The following is a 23366-nucleotide window of genomic DNA, read 5'->3' on the forward strand; positions in this document are numbered from 1 at the left end:
CTGCCCTAATCATGGGAAAGAGAGCCCTGAAAGGACTCAGAAAGCCAGGTTGGGGTCCTTAACCTGCATATCCAATCTGGGAGAGGCTCCTCTATGCCTCGGTGGCCTCCTTTGCACACAATTCCTGCCATGCTTCTGCCCTGACTGGGACCAGCCCCTTAAGGGTTGGCTCTGAGTCCACTGGCGCCCCCTGGAGGCTGGAGAGTGAGTTGATGTAACCATGCAACTACCTGTAGGTTGCAGGTGCAGATCAGAACAGATATGCCTCTGGTGCTGGCCACCATGGCAGGTACTGGGAGACAAGATGGACATAGTCCCAGCATCTCAGGACTGTGTCTGGGATGGGCACACAGACTCGCCCTTGAAGGAATCCTGCTTCATTCCACACCTGCATTGGTCCTGGTCTCACCACTTGACTGTGCTCTTCCTTTTTCTCTAACACCAGGCACTTCGTGTGAAGTGGTCCCACCTTAGGTTGCCCTGGGTGGATCTCGACTGGCTCATAGACATCTCTTGCCAGATCACGGAGCTCGATCTTTCTGCCAACTGCCTGGCTTCCCTCCCCTCAGTCATTCCCTGGGGACTCATCAACCTCAGGAAGCTGAATCTCTCAGACAACCACCTGGGAGAGCTGCCTGGCGTGCAGTCATCAGATGAAATCATCTGTTCCAGGTGCGCGCTGGTTGTCACCACTGTCCTCCTGCAGGGGCTCCCTGGTTGTATTTTGTGGTTTTGAAAACAGAAACTCTGTCTAAAATGAGAGCAGGAGGTTGTAGCTATGGTTATACAAGCTATAGGGCACAAGGGAACAAGTTCCCGGCCCCTGTGCAGGTGAACACAGAAAGGTCTAGAGAGGTGATCTGGCTCAAGGTATACAGCTCACTCAAGGCTGCACAGAACTGCTTGACCAAGACAGGCATCTCGATCCTGCACAGGATGATGGGCAGAAGCTTCCTGAACTAGTGGATGATTTCACTCCTCCCAGAGAAAGTGGAAAGGACCTCAGAGAAAGGGTCAAAACCATAGGACTTTAACATCAAATGGACAGTGTGGGTCACTGTCTGGAGGCCTTGGAGAAGGCTGAGCCTTTCTCCTGAGGTTGCATGGAAAGGGGAAGGTTTACACTTAATTCCTTTAGGATACCTACCTGCAAGACCTCAGATTTAAGCTGGTTGCCAAAGCTGAGTCTCTAAAGTAAGAGAAAAGGATGTTGGAAAGAGCTTGGGGTCGGCATATGGACCTCACACGTGAGCTTTGAACATCACAAACTTAAAGAGCCAGGGCCATGCAGCAAAGTCCTTAAGATGGGCAGATGGATGGCTCTGCAAGGGTCCAAAAGATTAAAAGCCCTGCTCCGTGGTCTTCAGCTGTCAGGACACCAGCTCACTTTGCTGTCAATGCCTGGGAAAGGTTTTAATCCCTGTTAGTCAGCAGGACTAAGGTTCATAAAGGAAAGATTTGATTTTCCTTTATGCCAAGGCTGGTAACAATTACTCATGTGCACTACCTTTCCAGCATGCTCTCTAACCATGTGCAAGGAGAAAAAGAAAAAAGTACACCTTGTTTCTGGAGAAATATGTAAAGTGGTGTTTTGTTCTTTCTTCTTCTGCCTTGACTTTTTCTTCCCCAACCACAGGCTGCTTGAAATTGACATTTCCAGCAACAAGTTGTCCCACCTCCCACCCGGGTTCTTGCACCTCTCAAGACTTCAAAAACTGACAGCTTCCAAAAATTACTTAGAGAAATTGTTTGAAGAAGAAAGTGGTATGTTTTATCATCAGTGACCTGATATAATTAAGTCATTTTTTTTTCCCTGACAGGGATATTTTTAACCAACTCATGCTTTTTCTTCCCCTCTAGCCACTAACTGGATTGGTCTTCGGAAGCTACAGGAACTCGATCTGTCTGACAATAAATTGACAGAGCTCCCCGCCCTTTTCCTGCACTCTTTCAAGTCACTCAGTTGTCTGAATGTCTCCAGAAACAACCTGAAGGCATTTCCAGAGCCCTGGGCCTGCCCTTTGGTTAGTATCCCAGCAAAAATCGTGAAAGCCACAGTCAACTCTGCATGTCATGGGAGCCTCACAGAGAGTTCGTTCTCTCACTTCATCTTCTTGGTGGCCACCGTGGGTATGAGGACTGTCGCCAGCATGTTGTAGCTGAGTGATGCTGACACTTAGCATTGCAGCAAGCCAAAGTGTCTCAGGCCAGCAGCTCACCTGTAAGGCAGCCCTCTTGGCTCTGGGTGTCAAAGCTGCACAGTGACACCCCCAGAGCTTTCCAGAGCAGCAGCTTGCATCCTGGCAGAGGAGGATCGTTCTGCCCACAAAGGGAGGTTCAGTTCTCTTGCAACCACTATAAAATAAGACCAAGAAACAATCTACATTCACCACGCTGCCAACTGAATGGTGTTTTTGTTTCTGGGGAATTTTTCTTGTTAAAACAAATGGAACATGGAGTGGCATAAAGAATATTTGTGCTTTGGTACTATTGGTTTTAAACCAGGAAATTCTCCATCACTCGCATTAACATTTCTAGTCTGACCATATGTGTGTGGGAAAACAGCTTCTCTCGAGAGCATGGTTCTGAATTGTTCCATTATTTCCACGGACAATGGGCCGGATGTTCTGAAATGAAGGAGAAGGACTGTGAGCCACCTTCGTCTCCCCAGGAAACGCCGCCGTTCCCATCCCTTCCTTGGAGCAAGGGCAGGACAGTGAGGGCAAGGAGAGTTCATAGCCTCGTTCCCCACAGTACTCCGCATTTATTACAGAGCCCTATTATAATGGTCTTGCTTTTAACATCAAATTTGGAAGCCGTCTTATAGGCCCCATTGCATTGAGAAAGCTAATTAATATTCGTTTTCTTTCTCATCAAACTCCTAGAAATGTTGTAAAGCATCCAAAAATGCCCTGGAATCCCTGCCAGACAAAATGGCTATCTTTTGGAAAAATCACCTCAAGGATGTGGATTTTTCAGAAAATGCACTGAAAGAAGTTCCCCTGGGACTTTTTCAGCTTGATGTAAGTCTAATAGCACTTTCTCGTTTTCAGCTTTGGTGAGAAAAATCACGCCAGCTTACAGTGAAATCTATGTGATTTTCCTGAGACAAATCAGGCGGGGGAAAGTGAAGGAAAAGTTCAGCTATCAAAAATACACATGGTCAGGAGCAAAGATGGGAAGGTGGGGAGAACGCGTCCATGGGTACAGCTGTGCTAGGGTCGCGGGACGATGGGGTTGTTTCCCTGTGTTAGCTTTCCATTACTGGAACAAATATTGGAGATAACCAACTTGTAATGAAAAAAGGTTTCTTTGGACTCACAGTTTTTGAGGTTCCAGTGCATAATTGGTTGGCCCTTTTGCTTTGGAGCCCGTAGTGAGGTGGCACATTGCGTGAGGGAGCTTGTGGTGGGGCGAAGCCACTCTCCTCGTGGTTGATACTCAAAAGGAAGAAAAAGAAGAAGGAGGTAGGGTCCCACTATCCTCTCCAAGGACACACCCTCAGTGATCAGAAGACCTCCCTTATAGGCCCTACCTCTGTTGTTTTTTTTTTTTTTTAATATTTTTAGTTATAGATGGACACAGTGCCATTATTTTATTTATTTTTATGTGGTGCTGAGGATTGAACCCCATGCCTCACATATGCTAGGCAAGTGCTTTACCACTGAGCTGCAATCCCAGCCCAGGCCTACCCTGTAAGAGCTCCACTGCCTCACAATGGCACATGGACTTGAGTCCGATCCTTTAACGCATGAACCTGTGGGAGTCATTCCAGATCCAACCTACAGCACTCCCAAAGTCCAACATGGAGGCCCAGGGTGCTCAGCACCATGCTGCTTCCCCAGAGGTGATCCTGTGTGCTTCAGGCTAGGCGCTCCTCCAAGGAGAGGTCCACCACTTATGGTGACTCTTAGAAATCCTTAACCCTGGAAGGTGCTTGGACTCCTTTCATTCTGTGACAGTTGATCTCACTGATTTCCAGGGAAGCTCTTCCATGCATACGTTGTTTCATCTTCTCTGTTTGATATAATTTCATGAGTTTTCAGAGACTCTCCAGCCCTGTATAGTTGGGATCCTTGTAAAAGTGGCTACAGCCATTTGGCTGAGTTTTGTGGGGGAACTGACTTGGCTTTTCTCCTTGGACTACCCTCCCATTTTGTATTTGACCCCCATCTTTGCTTATCTCTCGCCCATTCTCTCTCAGGCCCTCATGTTCCTGAGGTTGCAGGGAAACCAGCTGGTAGCACTGCCACCTCAAGAGAAGTGGACTTGCAGACAACTCAAAACTCTAGACCTCTCCAGAAACCAACTTGGCAAGTAAGCAGGGGCTCTCTACACCCCTAAAGGTGCATGTGGCTACCGTTAAGCAAACCCAGGGATGGCGCCTGTGTCCATCCGTTAGGGCTGCCATACCACAGGCCTGGGCCTTAAACCACACAGTGAGTTGTTCGCAGTGCTGGAGCATGGAAGTCCAAGCTCAAGGTGCCAGGGTTGGTTTCTCCCTGTGCCTCTCTCCTTGGCATATAGATGCCATCTTGTCCCTAGGTTCGCAGATGGTCTTCCTTCTGTGTGTCAGTATCCAAATCTATGAGCCATTTTGGATCATAGGGCCCCATCCTAATAAACTTGTTTTAGCATTCTTGCCTCTTTAAAGATCCTACATTTTGAATATCCTTTATTCAAAATCATTGGGTCTTTCAGATTCTGGATGTTTTTCAGACTTGGAATATTTGCATTTACATAATGAGATGCCTGAGGGGTAACCCAAGTTGAATTACAAAATTCATTTATGTTTCTTATACACATCATCTGAGGGCAATCTTTCCAAAGTCTTTAGCATGCCTATGTTTTGACTTCAACCCATCATATGAAGTCAGGTGTGGAATTTTCCACTTGGGACAGCATGTTAGCGCTCACCGAGTTAGAATTTTGGAGCAATTTGGATTTCAGACTTTTGGATGAGGGATGTTCAACCTTCATCTCCAAATCCAGTCATGTTGTAAAGTTTTTAGGGTTAGGACTCCAACATATGAATTCCAGAGGACACAATTCAGCTCGTAACAGCGACTCCATTTCCTAGACAAGCTTGTCTCTCACTTCAACCTCAATTGTAATCCAAAAGACAAAGGCCTTTGCTGACCACTGTGTTTACTGGGTGAAGAAATGTAACCACCCCAACACTTTCCAGTAAAAGGTAAAAAGTGGGGGGTGAACTTAGCCTGCTCTTTGGGCCCTGGAGAGCAGCCTTCTGGGTCACTTGCTGAAGGTCACTTCTTCAGCATCTCAACAGAACATAGACCCCGGGCAGGGAGTGGGGCGCGTAATGTACAGCCCCTGGAATGTGCCAGGCTCAGCACACAAACACTCACACCTGCCTTCATGGAAAAGCCCGAGAATGGAAACCGCTAGTCATGCTGGGGTTAGATCATCCTTTCTAAACACCTTTCCCAAAAGCCCTTGAGCTCCATGTCTGTACATTAGCTGCAAGGAGCCTAGACACCTGCTGCCAGAATTTCCTGCCTTCTCCATGGACCAGTATATAGTCTCAACCAAGATATTAATGGGTTTGTTTCGCCATCCTTAAATTTTGATTCTTCTTGTACCCTCCTCCCACAGAAATGAAGATGGACTTAAAACAAAGCGTATTTCCTTTTTCACCACCAGAGGCCGCCAGCGTTCAGGAACTGAGGCAGGTGGGTGCTGGCCAAGAGAGATGGTGTACTGAGACCAGAGGGGTAGGCGGGGTCCCTGCTCCACCAAGTGGAGGAATCGCCTCGTCATGGGCTTTATCCTTCAGTGCCCTGTTGGAATGCCAGAGATGACCATGGCTGAAAAATCCTCAGGTGAACAGTGCCTGTTTCTCATTTCATGTGTGTGCCATGCCGGTGTCCTGAAGCCCTGTTTCCTGTTTGGAGTCCAGGGATGCTGGTAGCCATCTACTGCATGCTGAGCACGCCCTAGATAGGTTACAAAGATAAGATATGGGCTGCAGTTCTCTTTTCTGGGCATGAGGAAACCAAGCCTTTCAGGGTGTCTTAGTAGCTCAGGCTACCATAACAAAATACATGGCCTGGATCACTTACACCACACACATTTATTTTCTCACCATTCTGGAGGCTGGACATCTGAGGTTGGGGTTCTAGCATGGCAGGTTCTGGTGAATCAGGTCTCTCTTCTTGACTAGCAAACAGCCACCTCCTCACTCTGTACTCATATGGTGAAGAGGGTGGGGGGAGAAAGACAGAGACTCTGGACTGTCTTCCAGCTCTTATAAAAATTTTAATTCCATCCTAGGATCCTGATGACCTTATCTAAACCTAATTGCTTCCCAAAAATCCATCTCCAAATTCCATCCCATTGTGGGTCGGAGCTTCCACATATGCCTTTGGAGGACATGCTCCAGTCTATAGCACAAGTGTTGACTGATTTCCCAGCTCAAGTGGCAGAGAGAGATTTCAGCCCAGGATGGTGGAAGTCCAGTCCTGGAGCTGGGAGACCAGTGCTGTTAAGTCCTTCCTGCCATACTGTAGTATCTTGCAATGTCCACTGGGGCCTACAGCCACCTTTGGTCCCACAGGCTGAGGCTAGTCTGAGATTGTGGAAGAGCATGTGGTCTTCCCCAACACATCAGAAACAGAACTTTGCCTGGAGTTTTTGTACTGATCACCCAACAAGGCCAGGTTAGCACAAAATATTTGTAGGGAAAGTTCTTGTCCTCTTCCATGAGGTGCAGGGGGAAGGTGTGGACTCGTGATAAACAGTCATCCTTCCTTTTTAACCTCAAAGCCAAGACATTTTATGTTTTCTACACCTATTCTTTTTGATACATTTTTCTTTTTAATCAACATAATAACTGAAATGGCTCAGTATGCCATTTCAGTACTTGTATATAATGGGTAATGATCGGATCAGGGTAATTGGCATATCCATACCACCAACATTCATTTCTCTGTGATGGGAACATTCAGAATCCTCTCTACTAGCAATTCAAACTGTACGATTAATTGTTGTCAACTATAGCTATCCTACTGTGCTGTAGAACATTATATGTCATTCCTCCTGTGGGCACCCCATTACTGCTAACCATCCTATGTCAATCCTTCCTTCTCCACACCCTTCCCAGACTCTGGTAATCACTTTTCTGTTCTCTACTTCAGTGAGATCAACTTTTTTTTTAATCAAAGCTAAGATTTCTAAAGCCAGTTACACTCAGAAATATCCCTCAGGGTGCTATTTCCTAAAACAAGAACCAATATTTAGGTAATTTTAAAATGTAATGTAAATTTCTCCTTCAGTTTCATAGATTGATATTCACAAGTACAAATGGTGTGAGGTGGAATTGGCCAGAAAGACCAGGACACATTTGCAGGAGGTGAACTAAATGGTCTGTTGCTCTGTTGCACTTTTTGGTGGGCTGGTGTGTATGTATGTACACATTGTATGCAAACAGGTCAGTCACACATAAGTATGTGTGTTTATATATGATCAAAAAAGAAAAATGTTCTCAGCAGAAAAGATAAGAGAGTCCAAAATAGATTTAAGTAAATCCAGTCAGCTGACTGTGTCTGTAGGTTCCACATCTGCAGGTTCAAGCCAGTCATGGGTTGAAAATATTAGGAAAAAAATCCTGAAAACATACAGATCTTTTCCTTGTCATTATCCCATAAACAATACAATATAAAAATTATTTACCTAATATTTTCATTGCATTAGAAATTACCAGTAGTCTAAAGGTGACAAAGTCAACAGGAGGATGTATGTGGGCCCTATGCAGATGCCACACCATCACCATTTATATAAGAGACTTGAACATCTGCAGATGTTGGCATCAGAAGACAAGTCCTGAATCAATACCACTGAGGGACAACTGTGAAGGATGTTAATATATGATAAAGGTAGCATTTCAATTTAATGGAAAAGAATATTTGTTGTTTTAATAAATAGTGTTGGTATAACTGCCTAATTGGAAGAAGAAAATCCACATTAGATTCCCTACCTTACATTAACCAAAATCATGTGCATGTGGATAACAGATCTAAGTGAAAAAGGAAAAAAGCGAAATGACATTAAAGAGAACATATGTATAATATAGGGGTGATGAAGACCTTCAAAAGCTAGCCGGGAAGTCAGAAATTATTTTTTTTTAAATATATATTTGGCTTTGTAAAAATTGAAAAGTAAAAGGTATTATAAACAAAGTCATCTTTCAAACAGGATGAAAAGAAACATTTACAACAGAAATTATTGCAACACAAATTGGCATATGTCCCTAATATAGAAAGAATGCTTACCAGTTGATTAAAAAAAAATCCCAATAAGCAAAAGAAAAAAAAATGGGGGAAAAAAATGAAGCAACAGATAGAAGCAGTTTGCACAACTGCCAGGAGACAGATGAAAAGATCCTTCACCACACTAATAGAGGATTGCAATTATGAATTTCATAACTGGTCCCTTTTAAATGAAGGGCCTTAGGACATCAGAAATTGAGTGCAGGCTGGGAAGAAAAGAAAACAAACACCATCTTCTCGTTGATGCCAAGTGGGGTGATGGGCATGAAAAGAGGATCTGGGATGGATCTTGATCCTGCAAGCCACATGTGGGTTGAGCCCTGTGTGTTAGAAGGTACCTAACTGGAGTTTAGAAGTGCAGAATCCCTTCTAGGGGACTTTGACTCAGTGGAACCATCCACTCCCTTGGGAAAATGCCAGACAGGAAGTTTCCAGTACACATGGCAAGTTCCATAGGAACATGCATCCATTCTGATGAAATTGGCTTTGCCGGTGACCCATAAGAGCTTGTTTGAGGACCGGGGAGAAGAGGCCACACCCCCAGGAGGTTTCCTGGCCGAGGTGGGTCATGGCTTTGGCAAATGACAAAGGCCTCTTGATTTTTTCAATTTCTTCTAGAAGATTGAACTTGAGTGAAAAGAAGGCGGAGGGCGGGGGCAGGGTGGCTTGTGAACCCTTTTTCTCAGTAGGGCTATTGTCTCAGGGATGTTGACCCTGGGGTAAAGAATTATCTATAAAAGACAACTTGTTTGCAGATGGATAGTGAAATTCCAGAGAGATTTACGTACATTCAAGTGGTCATATTTTTGCAGTAGCCTTGTCCAAAAATAATTTGGATGGCCGTTTTTACGGTAAAATTCAGACCAGCAGAGTCATAAATAACTTATGAATAAATAATTACAGTTCATAAATACCTCGAGCCATGCTCTTGCCAGCCCCGTTTCCATAGTTCTCCACGCTGGGCCAGGAGGTGTGTGGCAGGTGCTGCTCCGTCTGGGACAGCAGCTCCTCACTCCACCCATCCATTCCTTAAAAAGGCTTCATAAACACAGGGGGAAGCCTTCAGAATTGGAAAGCCCAGAGGCCAGGTGTTCAGAATGTTCCCTTTCTCTGGGAAGAAAGCAAATCTTTCTCTTGATGGATGTTCTTCCGTGAAAAATGTGAATTAATGCAGGCTGACATTGATCATCCCTTTTCCTTGAAGAGGAAAAAAAAGAAGCAGCAGCAGCCTTTTTGAACATCTTCCTATGGAACGAGGTCTAGTACAAAGTCATCTTTAAATGTCTGTTGCAACTGTATTTCCACGGGGCCCCTGCAGTGAGTCTCATTGGCATTATAGCCAGCTGGGTACATTTCCCAGACCTCGAGCTTGGTATGCCACAGTCCTCTCTTCCAGAATGTTCTCTGAGGTCAGGTTGTCCCATTACTATTGATACTACAGCTCCACGTGTGGAGAAACGCCAGAGCTTGGGGTTGGGGGTGGGGGGAATCAAAGGCAACCAAACATGGCTTCAGCCCAACAAAAGAATTCTAGCTTCTTCATCTTCTGCATCTGGCTGGGAACCCAGGGAGGGGACTTTGAGGCACTCCTTTTATCTTGAATTCCCTAAGCTCCCAGAGAGAATGAAGACACTTCAGAGATTTTGCAGAAATCTAAACCTCTGATTCCCATTAGTGTCCTTTTCCAAGCTCTCTCCCTTCCCCAACTGCACGTTTTTGCTCAATGCAAACACTCCGGTACCTTGGAAACGGCAGATTTGACGTGATTTTAATGGTAATTTCATAATTAGCCTAATTAATGAAGTCCCTTGAATACTAAAGGGTTGGCCCGCTTTTCAGTGCCATCTTAGGCAACATAAAGACTTAGCCCACAGTATTATTTTTTAGTTAACTAGCTTTGTTTTAATTGAAGAAATAATACAAGTATAGTTGAAAACAGAATTTTCAAACAGTACCAAAGGGCATGGTTTGAACAGTCAATCCTCTAATAAGACCCTTCCTCCAGAGACAATTGTGGAATTTTTTTGTTGCTAACAACTGTGTTTTCATCTGTAACATTCATGCATATGCATTTGTGCATGTGTGGTATATGTACATGCATATAACACACACTGTGAGTGTATGTGTGTGTGCATGTCTGCAGATGTTTTCTGACACACTAATAAGCCTTCTAGAAACCTGGTTCTGCATCTTGCTTTTTCAATTCATCACTGGCTATTGGGTATCACTTCAGACCTACACACGTGAACTGCCCCATGCTTTGTAATAGTTGCATATTATTCCATTATTCACTAAACCAACTCCCTGTGGACATGTGGCAATAAAGGGCACATAGGTTGTCCTCTCTCTGTTGTTGCAAGCAGCATGCCATCAAGCATCGTTGTTGCCACATCTTCGCCACACATGCATGCAAGGATGTCTGTGGAATGAGAATTGCCTTACTGGAGAGATGAGCATTGTACTCTGAAGGGTTTGCCACAAAGCCCTCTGCAGCTTGTATTGGTTTACATACCCACCTGGCCTCCATGCTGTCATGGTCCAGAATTATTTTAAAAATACACGACGGTCTGCTTTGTCTTGTCTTCACAGCGTGTGTGCTGGAATTCCCGGCCTTCCTGAGTGAGTCTTTGGAAGTCCTTTGTCTGAATGACAACCACCTTGACGCAGTCCCTCCATCTGTTTGCCTGCTGAAGAGCTTGTCAGAGCTCTACTTGGGAAAGTAAGTGCGTGGTGAGAGAAGTCTGCTGGCTCTGCCTCCAGGGAAGCTGTCAGTAGAGGCAGTAGTGGGGTTTTCAGAAGTGGGCATGGGCCAGAGGTGGGGCAGAGTGAGAAGGATATCTGCTTCAGCTGCTTTACTTGGGCTGTCACGAGGACCACTCCATCCTGCGTCCTTGTTCTTCCGCAGCACCCACTGTGTGCTGGACACTGCTGGAGCTTTTAGGCAGTGTGTAAAATTTGATGAAAATATGAAATACTATATTAATATTGAAGATGTGTTGCCTTTCCTAGAGGAGGCAGTAATTCTCTTGATGGCAATGTAATTGGAAGATAAGAGAGGGGAATTGGAGGAGGGCATCCAGCTCTAAGCCACAGGGACTTGGACTTGCAAAAGACAGCACTGCCCTTTCTACCACTGAGCATCCGGGAAGAAAGGCTTTGGACTTGGTACTCAAATGGGCTACCTGAAATCAGGGCCTGATTTACAGGGCTTGGGGTGGAGGCCAGTGGTTGCCTCCTCAGGCTGCAGAGGCTGATGGGAGCTGCATGTGCATGCGTGTATGCGTGTGTGCACACATATGTGTATTCTTTCCTCAGCAACCCTGGCCTCCGAGAGCTCCCTCCTGAGCTGGGACAGCTGGGCAACCTATGGCAACTGGACACTGAAGACCTGAGCATCAGCAATGTGCCTGCAGAGATCAGAAAGGAAGGTAGGACTTCCATATCCTGTCCCCAGAGCATCACTTCCTTGTCACCCTTGAAAAAAAAAAAGAATAACCCAGGTCCACCTGCTAGGTTCTAGAGGTGGAAACAGTGAATGACTCACAGGGTCCAGCTCCAGCTTCAGGATTTGGAAGATGCTATGGAACTGTCCCTAGAGCAATAGTTACCATGGGTCATTATATTGAGAGTGGCCAGGCAGTAAAGCTGTGACCTTTTAGGCAGCAAGGACATTGTCCCTAGATTCTTAACGTTGACTCGTCATCATTGGGGTGAATGGTATGGCACCCTGTCTCCACCAGATCCAATCATCTTCTTTAACCATCCCCCTAGAACACATGAGAAACGTCCCCTCCCAACAGGACTTAGTTTCTTCCTAAGAGATGTGAGCATGTTCCCTTTATATGTTAGCAGTGATGTCCACTCTCCTTTCATGACGTTGCACAGGTCCCAAAGCAATGCTGTCTTTCCTGCGTGCTCAGCTGCGGAAAGCAGAGAAATGCAAGCTGATGAAGATGATCATCGTGGGTCCACCGCGCCAGGGCAAGTCCACCCTCCTGGAGATCTTACAGACGGGCAGGGTCCCCCAGGTGGCTTACAGTGAGGCCACCATCCGGACCACCAAGTGGGAGCTCCAGAGGCCAGCAGGCTCCAAAGCCAAGGTCAAGGATGGTCGGCGTGCAGTATCCGTGTGGGTGGGAGGAACATTCATGAAGGCCCTTCTTTCTTCCCAAAGAGCCCAGGGTTTCTCAGCTGTCCAAGGCCCAGGATGTTTGCAGGGGCCATTATGTGATATTCCAAACCAGCTCTGTCAAAGGCAGCAGCAAGTCACTTCTTGATGGGAGCTTGTAGTTTCTCTCCTCTAATTAAGCTGAGGCTCTGGGCAGTGAGTCTTAACCTTGGCTTAACCATTAGATTCCCTTGGGGGACTTGTAAAGACACCAGTACTCAAGCTTTGCTACTTCCTGGCCCCAGAGATTAGATTCAAATTATCTGGGTTGGGGTTCTCCCAGGGCTGAGAACAAAGTACCCCTGCAGGCAGTGAAACACCCCAGCATTTGTCTTTTCTCTAACAGGGAAGCTTAGATAAAGCACACCTAAAATGAATGCTCTATCCCTCATGATCTCTGCCTTTCACCCCAAGATCTGAAAAGTTCTATTTAAAATAAAGCCCTCACTGAACCTATTCATCATCCCTTTTTTCCATTTAGTACCAGGCAAATGGAAATGAACATTTTCTTGCTCTTGAAAGAGAAAAAAGAACTTGTTGGATATGGTGGGGGTGGGTGGGGGCTTTCCCTCCCCGGGACATAGCACCAGGCAGTTGGCTCTTCTCTGTGCTCAGGTTAGGAACAGTGTCAGCCTCAGCTGCTGCCTGTGTTTTTCTGCTATCCCGTGGTGACCAGGAATCCAAGGCGCAAGGAGTTTTCCCTATGAAAAACTGAAGGGCCATGTCCAGATGTGGCATGATTTCGTCCAGAGTCCCCAAGCACAGAGCCAGCTGAAGATGGGTCTCACTGTAAACATCTTTCCTGATAAAGGAAACCCAGTTCAAGAAATGAGGCGTTTAAGGTGAATGTACCTTCAAACACAGACTCAGAAACCAGCCCACTTGAGAATGGGCTGGGCTGTCGTTCAGTGGTAGAGAGTGTGTGTAAGGTGTGTGAGACCCTGAGTTCAGCCCCCAGCTTGGAAAAACAAAGAGTAGAGTCCCATCTGTTATGATCAGAACAATCAGATAATTAATATTAGGCCCACCCAGTACACCCCAGCAAGGAATCTAGTTAATACCCATCCAAAGGGTCTCCAAAATAACCAGGATCTTCCACATTCTTTGGCTCTGACTTTTTAACAATGACTCAGTCTCATTTCCATCCAGCTGTTCTTTAGCAAATGGCCGTCCAAGGCCTAAGGGGTGAATTTATATTATTTTTCCTGTGCACATCCTTCCTGCCATCATGAAACTCCCCCTCCTTTAACTGAAGGACAGCCTCTGGCTCTGTGAGTGCTGAACTCAGTCACTCTGTGTGTGGCTGACCTTCAGCTGGTGGAGAACAGCTGTCCGTTTTCATTGTTATGCAAAATCAGGTCAGCGTGCTGTCTGTCTTCGAGTCCAAAGCACTGCCTCGCAGAGACTCCTTGCTACAGCCTGCTGCTGCCTTAGCTTCTCAGGCCAGCTGTGACCTCATTCCACAATAGAGAAACCACCGCTTACACAGCCTTTCCCAGCATCCAACAGCCCCTCTGGTGTTGGGTTCCCACATCAGGGGAGTTTCCCATCCTCCTTGGTGGGCGCCACCCTCTGACCTACACAGTTTGGGGGCCACCCTCTGAACAGAGGGAGCTTAAACCTTGATGAGGACCAGGAGGTCAGAGCGGGGGCATCCTCCCACCAAATGTCTCCTAAGTCTGCAGCTGTGACAGAACCAGCGTAATGCCCTGCAGTGTTTCCCAGACACCCCAGCCACGGGGGCCTGTCTGGCCCTGCTCTGTTAGCAAGAGGCAGAAACCCCCAAGAGCCCACCCTGAAGCAACTGTGCCTCTTTCCCTTGCCTGGCTTACTGATTCCAAAGAGACATGATAGGAGGTCTAGAACTTTCCCATGGTTATGTCTTCTTCAGACATGACCCCAAATACAGAATTCAAAGTTCAGTTTTCTCAATGTGGTTTCTTAAGACCATGGTCTCTAAAATGCCTCCCTGCGGTGGCTTGTTGCTCAAGTAGGTTGAGTCCGTGGAATTCAACGTCTGGGACATCGGGGGCCCCGCCAGCATGGCTACCGTCAACCAGTGCTTCTTCACGGACAAGGCCCTATACGTGGTGGTCTGGAACCTGGCGCTGGGAGAGGAAGCCGTGGCCAGTCTCCAGTTCTGGCTGCTTAACATCGAGGTGAGGAGATGCCAGGCCTTCTCTCTGATTCCCAGTTCTCGGAGCATTACTGGGGTCCTGCCACTCCTCTGAAGCATCCCCTGTACTGAGAAAAAAAAAAAAAAAAGGATAGTGTTAGGAAAACCACCTTGCTTTCACAGAAGGCCCCAGCATCATGGTCCTGAAGGGTGGGGTGCTCTTGTAATTTTCTTGTTAACCTTTAATTCAAGAGCCCCCATCCCAGAGTGTGAAAGAAGAGCTGAGCTTCTTCCCAGCCCTAAAGGTGAGGCAGGCCTGATGCCAGTTCACAGCCTTAGGCAGTCAGGGAATATCTGGAGGATCAGAAATCCCTCACCATAGGCTGAACTAACTCAGCACCCTCCGCATGGAGAAGGTCATAGGGTACCTCAGATAATTCTCAATGCCTAACAGGCCCTCAAGGGAATAGGCCGCAGGATGGTGACGGCAGCTCACCTGAACACCTGGGGAGCTGTTTCCCATCCTTGTTCATGAATGGAGATGGCTCTCAACCGTGGGGTCCTCTGTCACAGGCCAAGGCCCCAAATGCTGTGGTGCTGGTGGTTGGAACACACCTGGACTTAATTGAAGCCAAGTTCCGAGTGGAGAGAATCGCAACGCTGCGTGCCTATGTGCTGGCACTGTGCCGCTCGCCCTCCGGGTCCAGAGCCACAGGCTTCCCAGACATCACTTTCAAACACTTACAGTGAGTGTCCCTCATCCTCGTGCTTGCTCCTGCTTCTGTGTGCTCTGGTGGCCGATGTGTCCATCTTCCTTGGGACCTGCCTGCAGAAGGCTCTTGATGCTTGGATGGGCTCCTCAGGTAGCCGGTGGCAGCTCAGCAGACCAGCCCTGGGCAGGGTGAGAATCCTCTAGATATCTAGAGGGAAGGGCTTGGAAATGCCTCTCTGTACTTCCTTTCTGTGTCCTCCCCTCCCCACTATGGCCAGTAACGAGAGTGCATGGTTCCCATGTCACTAAGAGACGTGAACTTGGACACTACCCCTCCCATTTGCAGATCATTGATCAAAGACAGACCCCGGAGGAGCGAGGTCCCACTTCTCCTGTTGAGTCTTAGTGGTCCTGACAGCTGCACATTTGGGGATGGGGGAAGGAAGGAGCTGCTGAGTGTGAGGAGGGGTGGGCCAGGCAGGTTGGATCCATCGCTCTGGGCTTATCACTAACATCCTGTCGATGGACTCTCATGACAGCCTGCAGTTTACAGGGGCTGTTTTGTCCACTTAGAAGACATGTAACTGAGGCTTAATGAATTAAGTGAGGGCCCCCTAATAAGAATAAAACATGCATTGGTGTAATTGCACTGGTGGTTCTTGGGTTCCCTCTGGGTGAAGTACCGTGGATGCTGGTATGTGAGTCAGTCTGCAGACCTGAGAGCCTGGCTCTCAGGATCAGGCTTTTGGGGACTCCTGGGATGGCCTTGAGATAGCCCTGGAGGGTCTGCAATAATAGGAGCGCTGGCTCTGGTTAAGAGCCCTGGGTCCAGCCTGAGTCTGCTCCTTCCCAGCTGTGTCCAGGGGTTCACATCATATCTCTGTACCCCACTTTCCTCCTCTGTAAATGGGCATGCTGGGAAGACAGACCAAAGTGATGTATTGAGGGGTACCCAGCATGGTGCTTCGCACAGAGTAAAGCCTCCTTAAACTTCCTGTGTCACCTTTAATGAGTTTTCCACCCTTGCCAGTGTTCAGGATAAATCTTTTGGGAAAACAAAGACGCTAAGTGCTTCGCAGAGAGGGGTGGCATGGTGATTAAGCTGGGATTATTTTTGCACACACAGCGAGATTTCCTGTAAGAGTCTGGAAGGCCAGGAAGGGCTGCGGCAGCTGATTTTCCATGTCACGTGCAACATGAAGGACGTGGGCAGCACCATCGGCTGCCAGCGACTAGCAGGGAGGCTGGTGGGTACCCCCTCACTCAGTTAAACCACAGGGTTGCTTCCTGCTGTTGGGGATAGGGACACTTCTCTCTCTATGTTGTAAAACATGCATCTGAGTTTAAGGATCCAGGGTTCCAGGTGGGACAGGGGAGGTGGAGGGACAGAGGGTCCTGAATCCTCAGGACTGAGAGGGAGAAGCTGTAGCACACCCTGGGACCAGCCTCGTCCACTTGTCCTCCAGGTCCCTAGGAGCTACCTCAGCCTGCAGGAGGCCGTGCTGGCAGAGCAGCAGCGCCGCAGCCTTGGCGACGACGTGCAATACCTGACGGACAGGCAGCTGGAGCAGCTGGTGGAGCAGACACCTGGCAACGACATCAAAGACTATGAGGACCTGCAGTCTGGTGGGCCTAGGGGGTGGGCACCAGCATGGGAAACGCTGGGAGGCTGGGCAGAGGGCCAGGGTCACCAGGGAATGTGTGAGAAACACAACCACCTGTACTTGATAGTTCTAGCTTGAACCTCAGCACAGCAGGGAAACCAATATTGAATGAGAGATTCCAAAACTCTGCCTGGTGTTCTCTTTCCCATCATCCCCCCCCCACACATCTTCTTTTCTTGGACAGAGAGAACGCACATGGCTGCTCTATAACAGCATTATGTTGACCATTGAGAACATAGCTCTGGCCATAGCCCCCGGGGCTGAAGTTTAGTAGGGAGACAGAGGTTAAATAGTTACAACCAGTTCTCATCATTCACGGTAGTTATAGACTATAAATTTACCTCAACCACTGAATTAGTGAATCCTGAACCATCGCTCCTGTGGAAAGATAGAATTAGGTTCTTTTGAGTCTCTGGCCACATTATCATCAACCTATCAATGCATAAGCTTGCTTTATGTGTGCTCCTGTTTAAGATGTCTTATGTAATATATACTGTTGATTCATTAACATGGAACCCATGGTCCACAGCACTAAAACTCATGCCTGAACAAAGCTTATCTAACTATGTGTTTTCTACGTAAAGTACATTGCAGCTTTCTGGTGCCCAGGAACACTACACAGCATTTCAACACTGGAATTGGGGGCCTTTGAAAACAACAAAATCACTAGCAGAAAGTACAAAAATTCAGAAAACATGGCACTAAATAGCCCACTAGATAGACACTCCTTTATGTTACCAGAGCTGCAGCTACAAGGCAGAACATCATTTGTTCAACCTCAGCTGGGAACATGCTCACCTGGGCGGGCAACTCAAACTTCCCCCAGCTCAGCCCATGTCTATCCGTGTCTGAAAAAGTACCTCAAGTATTGTATTTTGGGGATACAAATTTTAGCAAGTAGGGCAATTTGCAAAGGCTGGATCTGAAAATAACAACTTGCTGTAGAAGCCCAGTTGGCCGTCAGCTCAGGATGCTGACGGTGCCACCAGGGAATGGAGCTCAGGTTCCCTGTCCCACCTGAGGGGCTCAGCATGTCAGTACTGGATTCTTCCCAGGAAAACTTAGTGCCTAGCTTCCCTTTCACCCCATCACCAACGCGGCTTCCTGCTCTCCTCCCACAGCCATCAGCTTCCTCATAGAAACCGGCACGCTGCTGCACTTCCCGGACACCAGCCACGGCCTGAGGAACCTCTACTTCCTGGATCCCATTTGGTTATCTGAGTGTCTGCAGAGGATCTTCAACATTAAGGGCTCCAGGTCGGTGGCCAAGAACGGGGTGATCCGTGCAGAGGACCTCAGGATGCTGCTGGTGGGGACAGGCTTCACGCAGCAAACCGAGGAGCAGTACTTCCAGTTTCTGGCCAAGTTTGAGATCGCCTTGCCCGTCGCCAATGACAGGTGAGGCCACAGACCACCCTGTGCAGGTCTTGCTTCCTGGAGGAGGGAGTTGGGGTCTGGAGCCACTGATGGCCTGAACAAGACCTCCAGGGATTGGTGCCACTACCATCACTCCCAGGGACAGGCCAGCACCTGGTGATGACCTGCTGCATTATGTAGGGTATTGAGGCATAGGCACAGCTAACCCCCCAGCTGGTGGTTCCCTCCTGTGTAGGGAAGTTGAAAGAAATCGATTCATTGAAAAGATTTAGGAAAACATACAAGAATGGCATTAAAATTACTTGGAAGAGGGTTCAGTTTGGCAGGGGGTTTGGTGGCTTGGTTATATGGTGAGTAAAAATAACCAATGAGGATGTATTTCCTAATTAAACAGCCTGGCTTCAAAATGCAATCTAGTTTGATGAACTTATGGGAGCAACATTGTCACCTACTCTGAGGGTTCCATCATCACAGGGCATCCCTTTGCCAAGCAGAGATATTCTGTGAAATGCCTCTTTTTGTGGACTCTTCCTGGGTCTGTGACATGAACAGGTCTCCCAGTCCTAAACCACAAGCAAAATGAAACCAAGTCTCCTCCTCCTTTTCCTTTTCCTCCTTCTCAGCAGCATCCTGCTCTTCCTCAAGGGCCACCCATTGACCTCCTGACTTGGTGCTGGTTGCCAAGAAAGCCAATGGGTGCCTTAGTTGCCCCTCCCTGTCTTCCACTAAAAGTAATCAGAACCTTGACCTCTGGTCAGCCTTCTTGACGCAGTGACCCTGACAATTTCCTCTACTGCCACCAACCTCTTCCTGAGTAGAATCCTCCTCTGCACTTAGCCTGAGCCATCAAGTCAGCTGCCCTGCTCTTCTTGCACTTTGCAAAAAGAATCCCAGATTTCCTGCAAGTACCTCCCTCCAGAGCCTAATGCCTGAGCTTCCAAATGCTGCCACCTGGAAGAATCACATGGCACTCAGCTCAGCTTTCTCTCCTATGCTGTCTGGTCCCACTGAGAACATCCTCCACACTGCCCTTCTTGGAAACTGGAACTTATATGCTCAAGATTTCTTTCTGAATCCTTGACACCCACTCCTTACTCTACCCTTCTATTACATGGCCCTGCCACCCGTCAAGGAAGAAAGTCTGTTGACTGGACTTTTCCTAATTGTGACACTCATATATTTCTCTTTTTAATTTGAGGTAAAACTTACAGTAGTCTCCTCTTATCCAAGGTTTTACTTTCCACTGCAGTCTGAAAATATGAAATGTAAAATTTCAGAAATAAGCAATTCCTTAGTTTTAAATTGCACACCATTTCAGTGATATGATGAAACTTTGTGCCATCCTGTTCCAACTCACCAGGAGCATGAATCATTCCTTTGTCTACTGTATCCATTCTGTATAAGCTATCCCCCTGCTAATCACTTATGTCTACTGTATCCATTCTATATAAGCTATCCCCCTGCTAATCTCTTAATAGCCATCTCAGTTATCAGATTGACTGTGGTGATGTAACCTTGCTTGTGATCATGTAACCCTTATTTTATTTAAAAATGGCCCCAATGCATATAAGTAGTGATGCCAGCAATCATATGACCATTTTTGTGACATTTTTATGTGTCTGTTTTATCATTAATTGCTATTGTCAGTCTCTTGCTTTGCCAATTTTTCTGATTAAATTTTATGGTAGGTATGTATATATAGGAAAAAATATAGCATATATAGAATTTGGTACTAGTATCAGTTCCAGGCCTCCACTGCAGGTCTTATCCCCTGCAGAAAAGATGGGGACTACTGTGCTTACAGTGAAATGTACAGATCATCAACATCTGAAACAACCAGTTTTTACAAATGCATACAGCAGGTAACCAACTCCCCAGATCAAGATATACACAATTCAATCACCACAGAAAGTTCCCCCACATACTCTCCTGTCCTTATTAGCCATCACCATTGCTCTGATTCCATCACCAACACCTTCCTTTTTCTTGAATATCATAACTGGAAGAAATCATGCAATATGTTCTCCAAGTGGCACCTCCTGCTAAACATCATGTGCTGAGATGCGTCCAGGCTGATGTGGGAATCAGAAGTTTGTTCTTCGTTGTTGCTGAGTAGTATTCCGTGGTACAGCTTTAAAGCAGTGTATTTATTGCATTCACATGTTGGTGGATGTTGGGGTTGTACCAGGTTTTGGCTACTATAAATAGAGCTGCTGTGTGTAGCCCCAAGTCTTTTTGGAGACATGTATTTTCATTTCTCTTAGGTAAATAGGAGGAGTGGAATTATTGGGTCATAAAGTGAATGAGTTAAGCTTAATTTTATAAGAAACTGCTCAATAATTCCCTCAAGAGGTTGTATTTTTTAGTCACTTTATTACCTCTCTAACATTTGCTATCAGTCTTTCTAATTTTACCTGGTGGATATGAAATTGTATTTCCCTGTAGTTTTACTTTGCATTTTCTTCATAACTAATGAAATTTAACACCTTTTACAAATTTGTTGGCCCTTCATGTAGTATATTTTTGTGTGAGGTATCTATTCAAGTTTTGTCTATTTTATAATTAGAATGTTAGCCTTATTCTTGTTTACTTGTAGTTCTTTATATGTCCTGGATTCAAGTTCTTTCCCAAATACATGATTTGCAAACTCTTTTCCCTATCTGTATATATATATACACACACACACACACACACACACACACACACACTGTGGGGACACATATATATACTTGCTTATAACAAGATCTTGACAATTCTTATTCTAGAAGCTTTATAGCTTAGCTTTTACTTTAAGGCCTATAATCCATGTCAAATTGATTTTTGAATATGGTATGAAGCAAGGACCAAGATTCACTTTTTCTATATGTTTATCCAGTTGTTCTGGAATCGTTTATTGAAAATATTTCCATTTTCCCCTCATTGAATTACCTTGGTTCATTTATCAAAACTCGGCCTTGCAGGTTTAGTTCCAGACTCTACTTTGTTCTACTAATCTTTGTTCCTATCCTTGTACCAGTAACAAGCTACACTGATTATGGTGGCTTCAGGGTAAGCCTTGAAATCAGATAATGTACACCCTCTGTGTTCACTTTCTGTTACACATTTCTGTAACAAGTAACGTGAACTTGGTGACATAAAATAATCATACATGTATTCTCTTACAGTTCTGGAGGCCAGAAGTCCATTATCAGTTCCACTGGTCCAAAAGCAAGGTATCCCAAGGCCAGTGCTCCCTCTGCAGGCTCTAGGGGAAAGTCTATTTCCTTGTCTTTTCCAGCTTCTAAAGCTGCATTCTTTTGCTCAAGGCCCCTTCTTCCATGCACACTTGTAATTGTCATGTCTTTGTAATGAATTAACCCTTTTATCATTATAAAGCTTTTCTACCTCTGGTAACGTCCTTTTCTTGAAGTCTATTTTTTTCTGAATCTAAAATGGCCAGTTTTTTCTTTCGTTTTATTTTAAATGGATTTTTTCCTTCATCCTTTTATTAGCTGCTTCTCTAGTTATTTATATTAAAAATGAGTCTCTTGCTATCAGCACATTATCAGACAGTCTCTGACTTTTAATAGGAATATTTCATTCATTTACATTTAATGTAATTAATTATATGGTTGTGTTTAAGCCTACTATCTTTTCATTTATTTTTATTTATTCCATCTGTTTTTGTTATTTTGTTCACTTTCTTCTACCTTTTTTTATATAATAAAATTGTTTTTAGTATTTTCATTCCCTCTGATGGCTATTTAGCTACTCTTCTTGGTATTGTGTTTAGTGGTTATACTAGGGATCATGTATCACCTGGGCTACTTCATGTCAGGATGCATCTTCCTGAACAGCTGAACTACAAAGCCCCCTATCCTGAGGTGGAACCCCAAGCAGTCCAGGCCTGGAGGGAGCACATGGGGATCAGACCTCTGGTGGCTTCCCAGTCTACAGGTGATGCTTGGACCTACAACAACTTGGTGCTCAAGGGCTCTTGTTCTAGTCTGATTCGTCCACTTCCAGGGTTTGATTCTGGTGTTGGTCACAAGGCAGCAGCTGGTCTCCTTAATCCACAGACGTTTGTTAGACACCTGCCATAGAATATATCACCCCCTGCTCCCCCAACTCTAGAGCCCAATGGGATGCCCACTAGAAGCCCCTGGGAAGCTGGCCCAGCTGTTATGAGGCCAGATCAGAAATTCTGTTGGCATAGACGCAGGTTCCTGGGGGCCAAACTGGGCCCCTTTGTCCTGAGGCTCCACCCAGATTTTTCAACTTGGCCTTATTGTGGGAGGGAGACTCAAATTCTTGCTGCTTCAGTTTCATGGAGGTCATGTTCAAAGACCTAAAAAGAGAAATCCCAAAGAGGAATTCAAGATGTCCTTAAATTCAAGAGGAATTCAGGGTACACAAAAAAACTCAAGGTTAAGTTTGGTACACAAAAAACTCAAGGTTAAGTACTCAGTGAGTTTACATAACTTTCTACTTATTTTATCAATGGGTTAGAGGACTGAAGAAATATTAGTGCTCAATAAATATGAGCCAGTTATTTATGTACCCTATATAGAGCAGATATATCAATATATGTATATGTATAGATATAGATCTTTCTACGTATTTGGTTGAACAGTAAAATCAATTGGGAAAGTAACTTAGTGGTAGAGTGCTTGCCTAGCATACATGAGGTCTTATGTTTTATTCCCAGCACAACATACACACACAAAAATCAGTCAGATGGGGGCTAGGATTGTGGCTCAGCGGTAGAGCACTTGCCTAGCATGGGTGGGACCCAGGTTCGATTCTCAGCACCACATAAAAATAAAGGCATTGTGTTGTGTCCATCTACACCTAAAAAATAAATATTTTTTAAAAATCAGTCAGATCATCACCAGGGTCCCCAGGGAAGCTTACTGTACAGGGAGTGAGAACATAAAACCAGCCTGTCCAAGAATCTCAACTATTTTCTTTTTCCTCCTCTGTAAAATGGGGATAATCACTGTTACCTACTCATAGCTGTCATGATCATTAAATTAGATAATACATGTAAAATACTTAGCAC

The 23366-nt window shown here is 45.8% G+C and overlaps 1 protein-coding gene across 2 annotated transcripts in view; it reads left to right on the forward strand.

The window, feature by feature from the left end:
* Positions 1-23366, forward strand: part of Lrrk1 (leucine rich repeat kinase 1) — a 155052-nt gene that overhangs the window by 99543 nt on the left and 32143 nt on the right. For both annotated transcript variants that reach the window (XM_071608669.1, XM_027955966.2), the window contains exons 7-20: positions 446-672; positions 1637-1764; positions 1861-2024; positions 2886-3023; positions 4205-4317; positions 5617-5693; positions 10878-11007; positions 11604-11716; positions 12174-12388; positions 14451-14615; positions 15146-15318; positions 16411-16531; positions 16751-16910; positions 18070-18346. In XM_071608669.1, coding sequence (XP_071464770.1) covers positions 446-672; positions 1637-1764; positions 1861-2024; positions 2886-3023; positions 4205-4317; positions 5617-5693; positions 10878-11007; positions 11604-11716; positions 12174-12388; positions 14451-14615; positions 15146-15318; positions 16411-16531; positions 16751-16910; positions 18070-18346 — 2201 coding nt within the window. The remainder of the gene's footprint in view (positions 1-445; positions 673-1636; positions 1765-1860; positions 2025-2885; positions 3024-4204; positions 4318-5616; positions 5694-10877; positions 11008-11603; positions 11717-12173; positions 12389-14450; positions 14616-15145; positions 15319-16410; positions 16532-16750; positions 16911-18069; positions 18347-23366) is intronic.

This window comes from Marmota flaviventris, chromosome 2 (assembly GCF_047511675.1).
Source record: "Marmota flaviventris isolate mMarFla1 chromosome 2, mMarFla1.hap1, whole genome shotgun sequence".
Classification (NCBI taxonomy): Eukaryota; Metazoa; Chordata; class Mammalia; order Rodentia; family Sciuridae; genus Marmota; species Marmota flaviventris.